Source organism: Glandiceps talaboti, chromosome 3 (assembly GCF_964340395.1).
Source record: "Glandiceps talaboti chromosome 3, keGlaTala1.1, whole genome shotgun sequence".
Lineage (NCBI taxonomy): Eukaryota > Metazoa > Hemichordata > Enteropneusta > Spengelidae > Glandiceps > Glandiceps talaboti.
The window spans coordinates 7,500,150-7,508,062 of NC_135551.1; the positions used below are offsets into that span (position 1 = coordinate 7,500,150).

Below are 7,913 nucleotides of genomic sequence, written 5' to 3' on the forward strand. Positions count from 1 at the left end.
AATGTATCAATATTGTAATTATGATCATCTTTCAAATATAAAATATTTTGACACATGCATAATCATGTAGTATATCAATATGTCTAGGTTTAAGTAATGATAATTCATACAGTGACGATTAGATGGGATGACATAGATATGAGCATTTTCATATTTTACTGAGAAATTTCTCAGTATAACCCTTTCCTTTCTTACATCAATATAAAGAAATATTGACCCACCCCTAATTCCTCCAGCCCTAAGGTTTTTTAAGCAAATATCAATCTGAAAAAACATTATTTGGAATAACGTAACTTTATGGGGTTCATAATCTGGTGGTTTTCAAGGAAATTGGCAATCATCTATTTATTTGATACGTTTAACACAGTATTAACTAACATGATTTCTGGCGCAGGGGAGCCTCTAGCAAATACCATGACAACATGATTGCAAACCTCTGCGGGTAATATCCACCCGGTCATGTCAGATGGACTATACACTTCAACAATCCCACTTCCGCTGTTTATCAGTAACAATTTGCTTAGTTTTAATCGGGCCCTTTCCAAGCATTAGGCAATAGTCAGACTTAGGTTCCTGCTGATCTCTACACTGAACATCAACTTCATTTTGAACAGATCTAAGCTTTGCAATGTCTGCTTCAAAATCTCCCTCATAATTTTTGACTTTTTCCCAGAACGTTTTGTTAAAATATTCGTACAATGCTATGTCCAATGGTGAGTTTTCTTTGATTATAGATTCCATATCCGGTGTGATGGGATGCCGCATTTCTTTGCCAACTCTGTGACGTCTGATAACCATATCTTCATATTCCCAACACATCATCTTTCGTAATAAGACGAGTGATTCGTCGTAGTATTCTGTCAACATCACTAAATCAAGTTCACTATCAAGATTCCTAATTGAATTATGGATGAACGTATCGTTGTCTATTTTCGGATTTCCTATTAACCTCTCAAAATAGGCACTAAAATGAGGTGGTTTCAGTTTAATAGTATTGTTTTTTGAGACGATGGTTTGCAAATACGCTGAGAAAGGATTTGAAAATTGATGAAAATACCTATTATTCGCAGAGCGATAGTAGAATAAGGATTCTGTCCTTGTTACTGGTGTTCTCAGAATTGTAAAATATTTGCCATTCTTTATGATTTTATCCAGTGCTACTCGACGATAATTGATATGGTTTGCAATAAAGTTGTAACCTGGGAAATTTGTACAATTGTAAGAATGAATCATCACATTGTTACTAGTTTCGTTAATACGTATCAATGATCCTTTACCTAGAGCGGCAACAAGGTCATGTTTTACACCATACCGGAATAAAAGTGTAGCCATGGTACTGCCACCAGTTTTTGAAGTTTTTATGAATACGAAGTCGCGTTGAGGTTTGCATGGTAGTTTCAAGGGTGATATTACCATATTCGTTGATTGCTGGGCAACGTTACCTTGCGTGTTAGCTAGGATTGTCTTTCTGAAAACAAGACAAGTATAAACCCCATGATTAACATATTACATAAATTGTGTTCTTATATAACACGACCAAACCATCCGTTTGCTGGCTTTATATTAGGCCTACAGGTAGGCAGTGTGGTTGCGATAACAGACAAACTATGGGAATTTCATATGCTGACATAACTTCCATATTACTTGACGGAGTATTACATTTAAAACAAAGCACAAATGCACTGAAAATTAACATGCACACTAGTTGGGAGTTTTGTAGAATATTATATTTATAAATAAACGACTATGGATCGATATATATACTACAGGTAGTCCAATTGTAGTCTAAATTATGATCTACATTATTTCAGTTATTCTAAGTATGATTTTTATGTTTCAATATTCGTTCGTCCCCCAAGACTACAGACACTCTTTATATTTGCTAGTCTAAAATGGCGACCTTACGCAGAATCTGATTGGTCGAATACATAAGCTATTTAAAGTGCGCAATGGGGTCACATGATGAATCCATAATTAGGTGTCATCATGAGAGGTTTTATGCTAAACAGATTCTATTGTAATCTAATTTATGTTAATTGTGCACATTATTGTGGCAAGGTGTGGCATAAATACTGCCAGCTTTAAATTGCAGGATGAGTAAAAATTCAAATAACTCAAAATGGCAGTTAGAATTAGAATAGCTGAAATAGTGTAGTATTAGCGTTTAACTTAGTTCTTCTATACTACAGGTAGGCTAAGTTATGTTTAGACCTACTCATATATGACTGTAGTTAGTCACGTGTGGGCTAATAATCTATGTAAGGATGGTCCTAATAAGCAAGAAATAAGTAAGACTATCTCATTCTGAGGACTGAGTAATTATCTGCATTTCAAAGATTTAGCAGATAATTGCTATCTGTTTGGTATGCAAATAAATTTGTCAAGTGCAGTTGCCACAAGCGCTATTGCGTGATTGGTCAATATATGCTAACAGGTGTAACAAGTGTTACAGGCATATAAAGAGTGTTGAAAGGCCGATGTGTTCAATCTCGGTTGCTAACACCCACGGTCAGACATGGAAGAAAAAGACAGAGACGATTCCACCAAGGAAAACGAACAACAGCCAGACTTTAATGCAGTTCTATCCTCAAAAGTGGCCAGCATAACTGATTCGGTTTCCGCAGTGGTGGAAGATTGCCTTCAGAAATTCAAGGGAGATCTCGCTGAAGAGAATGAAGAGGCCATTTTGTCAGCAGCAAAAAGAGCAAGAGGCGAAAGATACATATTTAAGAAGGTCGGCAAGCTAAGCTTTCCTTCAATAAAGCTAAGGAGGCCTTAAATCAAGGTATTCACTTAGTTTTTCGTCGTATGAAATTGACAAAGTTGGCCGACAAGAGCGAGTTCGGGTGGTACACTGTCAACGAATATTTATCTGACTAACTAGCATCAGACACGGGTGATGAGAAAAGAGTTCAGCGTTCAGAATTTAGAGCACAAAGCCATAATCGCCGACAACAGAGTCGTTCAAATATCCAGCAGTGAACTCCTAGTGTTGTTAATAATAGCGATATTCAACACCAGCTGCCCTTCAGAGAAGCCTTTGCCAAAAATCCACGACTCGGCCCTTGTTTTAAATGTGGGCAATTCGGGCACCTCCAGAAACTTTGCACATTGCCAAAACTTCAGTACCGTAATAACTCCAACCCGTCCACCTCTGCAAACCAGCCTTGAGCTTGAAGATGAATTGCAAGAATCAGAAAATGTAATAGACACTGAATTTAACACTGATACTCATTCAGACACGTTTTCTTTCAACCCAAACATTCGCATTTTTTCTGAAGTTGATAGGCTATCTTGTCATGAGTCGGTTGTAGGTGGGTTAAGAACGAAATGTATCTTTTTGGGAAAATGTGCTTCAATGCCCAGAATATGTTAACAATATTCTTCTCTGTGGTTACAAATTGCCATTCATGAGTATTCCTCCACCATGTTTCTTAAAAAACAATCTCTCTAGTAGAAAACATCCTCGTTTTGTTGAAGATGCCATAACTAAACTGATCAACACCGGTTGTATTTCAGAGCATTCGTCTCCTTTTTTTTTTGGTGAAACCCTTAACCGTAGCAGAAGGCAAGACGCTCAGTCTTGTTTTAGATCGAAGTCATGTAAATCAGTTTCTTGTTTTGCCTCATTTTCGTTATGAAGACCTCAGAACGCTTGCTCAAATGTTCGTAGAAAATTACTATTTTTTCAGCTGGGATTTAAAGTCGGGATATCATTAGGTCGATATTTTTCAAGAACATCAGAAATTTCTCGGTTTCAAGAGGGATTTCGATGGTAAAGTCGGGTATTTAACATTTCAAGTCATCAACATGTTTTGGCTTTACAACGCTCCTAAGACCGTTAGTTAAACAGTGGTGTTCTATGTCTCACGCGTCAATCATATATCTCGACGACGGTATTTCTGGTCATGAATCGCTAATGTCCACCAAAGCTGCGAGCACCATCCAAAGAAAAGACCTTCTTGATGCTTGTTTCAAAGAAAACCACGAACCTCAGCAAATCGGCGAATGGCTAGGATTTTATTCGTATGGAGTTCTCCCTTCCGCAAAAGAAAATGGAAAAAAATAAGTCTAGCATTTCAGAAATGCTTTTGTTAAACAAATGCCAGCTGACAAAAAACACAGGTTTCCTCATATCATTGTCTCTCGCGGTAGGGCCGATCTCGCGTCTCTTTACAAGGCAAATGTATTCTTGGCTAATCCAGTGCCAAGTGTTAAAATCGGTGAAAATGATAATGAAAATGTAGAATGTGAAAAGCTACTTGGTGTTACTATTCGGAGTGATATATCCTGGTCATTTCAGTGTGGTAAAAAAATAAAATGTAAACCATATCTCTAAGCCAGAATTAAGCAATTCTTCCCAGTTACTGCGAGACGTCAGTTTTATAATCGTTTTATTTTGCCTTATTTCGACTATTGTTCGAGTATTCGGGGTTGTTGTGGTCAGAAGGATATCGGTCGTTTGGAACCTTAAAGTGGGCAATGCAGCTGATATTGAACTGTGAAGCTAGTACTCCTGATGATGAAATGTTTAAACTGTTACAATGGTACCCGCTATATTATCGTTATAAGTTTAACCAAGTTGTAACTGTACACAAGGCTCTTTGTGGTCTGTCTCCACCGTACATCCGGGACATGCTAGATCTGTTAGTAATAATGCCCTACAAGTACCATTTGTTAGAACTGAATTGTTAAAACAGTCTTTTAGAGTAACTGCTCCTAGCCTGTACAACAAATTACCTATTGCAATAAGGAGTTGTACAAGTCTTAGTTATTTTAAGCATGCTTGTTATAAATATTATCTTCAAAGCTTTACACATAATTCTTACTAGATGGCCAGTTTCTTTGTTTAGGTAACTTTGTAAACGTATCTCCTGTGTAGTAGTTATCCTTGTATATAAATAGTTTCGTCTTTTTATGCTCGACCCTTGTCGAGAAAACATTGCAAGTACTCGTGCAAATATCCAGAGTACACCATGGTGTACCATGTTTGGTACCAAACTCGCGCATCAAAGGGTTCTGCCATAATACTTACAAGGGGCAGTGGAATGGGTCACTTTTTACAAATCGGCTCTTACAAGGGTCATATTTTAGAAAATGGGATTAGGGGAGGATCATATTTTACTTTGACCCAATGTATTGTTTATCTTTGCAATATTTTTTTAGGGTTTGCCAACTCAATGCTGCCACCGGTTCTAAATCCCATTGCTGCCACTTTGGTTGGGGTTAGGGTTAGAGTTAGGGTTAAGTGCCATAGTATTAGCCCATATCATCAGTCAAATTGCTGCTGACAACGATGTAGTCAATTACCTGTCAGTTGTGATGTGAGAAGAGAAGTTGGCCTCAAAGGTAAAATGCTTAATATACTAGGGATAATGCTGATATTACTCCTGATAGTGTCGGGAGAGTGGTAATCTAATCGTGGGAAGTTGGGGCCTTCCGCTCAGCCAATGAGATCCACATACAGGTATTTATCAATGCAGTGCTTTCACATACATTTGCATGGTGGTAGTAGTGGGAAAAAACCAAAGCCTTTAAATCTTTCAACATGGTGACAGCGGTGGGATTAAGCCCTTACCATTGATTCTGGGACGTTTGTCCTTTTTCTACTTCTGACAGCATTTTAACACAATGGCATGTTTTGGAGGCTATAGTTTAGAGTATGAAAGTTGAGGAAGGGCTACTTTTAAGCACGGCGAAATTGGGAGAGGGTCACATTTTATGCAGTTGGGACCTGATTTTCCCCTGGCCCCTCCATCTTGAAATTACTAAAGCCTCTCTTAGGTATAACAAATACCGTCGTCGGTGGCTGTACCAATAAAACAATATCGGGACGGGACATTTTATAATATTCGCAAATACCTATTAACTCGGGTTTTTTATAGTAGGACCATCCTTGGATAAAATATTAGTTCACAAATGACTGTACTACAGGGTAGGTTGATACTGCCGCACACAAATCAAGTGACAACATCCATCAGAATATAGCCACAAAGCCACAACACGCTTTTCAAGCAGGGCTAACTTGCGTTGTATTTCAGCGTATTACATTTAAAATAAACTGCCATAAAGTAACGTGAATACTCACAGTAAGACTGGGTAACTTTGCTGAGGTAACGATGACAACCAAAGCATTGGAATTCCGACAAGTGCTAATATGACCATTACTATATATATCTTCCGCATAATACTGCTGTAATTGTCACTGTACAAGAAACACGGAAATGAAATTGAGAAAAAAAATTGAATTTTGTGTACTGTTCTAAACAAATTTTTAAATGTTGTATAGATTGTGCAATATTGTATCGTTTGGCGAAATAAACACTGTGGAGTTTAATTGAACACGGTTGTTATTTTGACCTAAGTTTGTTCTTAATGACAACTGTGGTAATTAGTGCTGCCGGCATCAGTAGTTTCTCATGGAGGTGAGGGAATGAAATAAAGAAAATAAAATCTATGTGAACAAAAGAACATTTTAAAATAAATTAGGACGCTATTCTAACACAATGAGCTTACACTTTTACTATTTCAATTTAAACAAAAAGCTAAGGAGTCATTTTGAAAACACTCTACTTGAGGGGATATTAGGTTAATGTTTAATCAGTTTTATTAACTGATATCTCTTAGTGGCAAATCATCTGATTTCTGACGGGGGGAGGGCTGGATCGGAGCATTTGGACCCAACAACTTTTTTTTTCAACCACCGTGACAGCAAAAACATATTTCGAGAGTAACTAGACAGTAAATTATTTTGCCAAGTAAGGCGTACTTATAGAGCATATATTTTTGTTTGAAATGTGTGATTTCAATCTGACTATTGTCGTGTAGGATATTACCGACATCCGTAGTCCAATGTCTGTCAATCAACATGTTTTATTTCTTTGATGGTTGTATACACATACACACATACACACACGCACACACACACGCACACATACATACATACATACATACATACATACATACATACATACATACATACATACATACATGCACGCACCAGGCTTGAAAACATCGATTGAATTCACTCACAAATGGTTGGAAATATCAAAGTACGTATCCAAGCAATGTGTTGAGATAAACAACTACAATTATGTATGTTACCACCAAAAATATGACCTACAAAACTTACCAGTGCTGTTGTCAAAAACACGGAAATATCAAGGATAGTAGTTCCGTATCGGCAGCAATATCTAATGTAAACAGTCCACATAATATGATTGACTACCTGTCGTTTCGTGATAGCTTTTTATAATAACACAAACACACACAAAGACCAGTGCATTAATGGTATATATCCTTAAATCTACCCCACAGCTTGGCTATAAGCGTATAGGATTAGCAGAGTCCTAACACCCAAATGATGAAATACGATAGTATGTTGGAAACAGAAGTGACACGCAATGTGAGTAGTCCAGATATGATTTGTTGTTATCAATTATTTATTTATTATTTGCTTATTTATTTATTTATTTATTTATTTATTTATTTATTTATTTAGTCTTGGATTACATGTTTCGTAGACGTACTGTTTTGTGAAATAAAATATAGTATCGTATCGTATAGTATCTTATAATATCTTATAGCCTAGCATGGCATGGCATGGTGTAGCATAATCTAGTTTACATACAAGGACACATTGGATAGACCTATTTCACTGGGTGAGTGCAAAGCGGCAGTTCTTTCAATGAAAAGTGGCACAACTCCAGGTTATGATGGGCTACCTGCCAAGTTCTACAAAGAATTTTTGGATGCTTTAGATGTTGTAAGTTTTGGCTCGATTCAGGAAGGACTGGGTAAAGGATTTTTGTCTGAATCCCAATCCGTCGCTATCTTAAGACTTCTTTTTAAGAAAGGGGTCTTGGTAATTGGAGAATTATTAGTAGGGAGGCTAGGCCAGGGGCCTAGTGGGT

General features: G+C 37.2%; 1 protein-coding gene across 1 annotated transcript; it reads right to left on the reverse strand.

Annotated features, from left to right (window-relative positions):
• Positions 1-480: 480 nt before the first annotated feature.
• Positions 481-1,416, reverse strand: LOC144432980 (galactose-3-O-sulfotransferase 3-like). The gene has a single exon (XM_078121293.1). The coding sequence runs from the start codon at positions 1,414-1,416 to the stop codon at positions 481-483; it is 936 nt and encodes a 311-aa protein (XP_077977419.1).
• Positions 1,417-7,913: the final 6,497 nt, after the last annotated feature.

What these genes read in the sequence shown, in the direction of transcription:
- LOC144432980 (XM_078121293.1), bottom strand. Translation starts at nt 1,416, where the DNA reads ATGGTAATATCACCCTTGAAACTACCATGCAAACCTCAACGCGACTTC.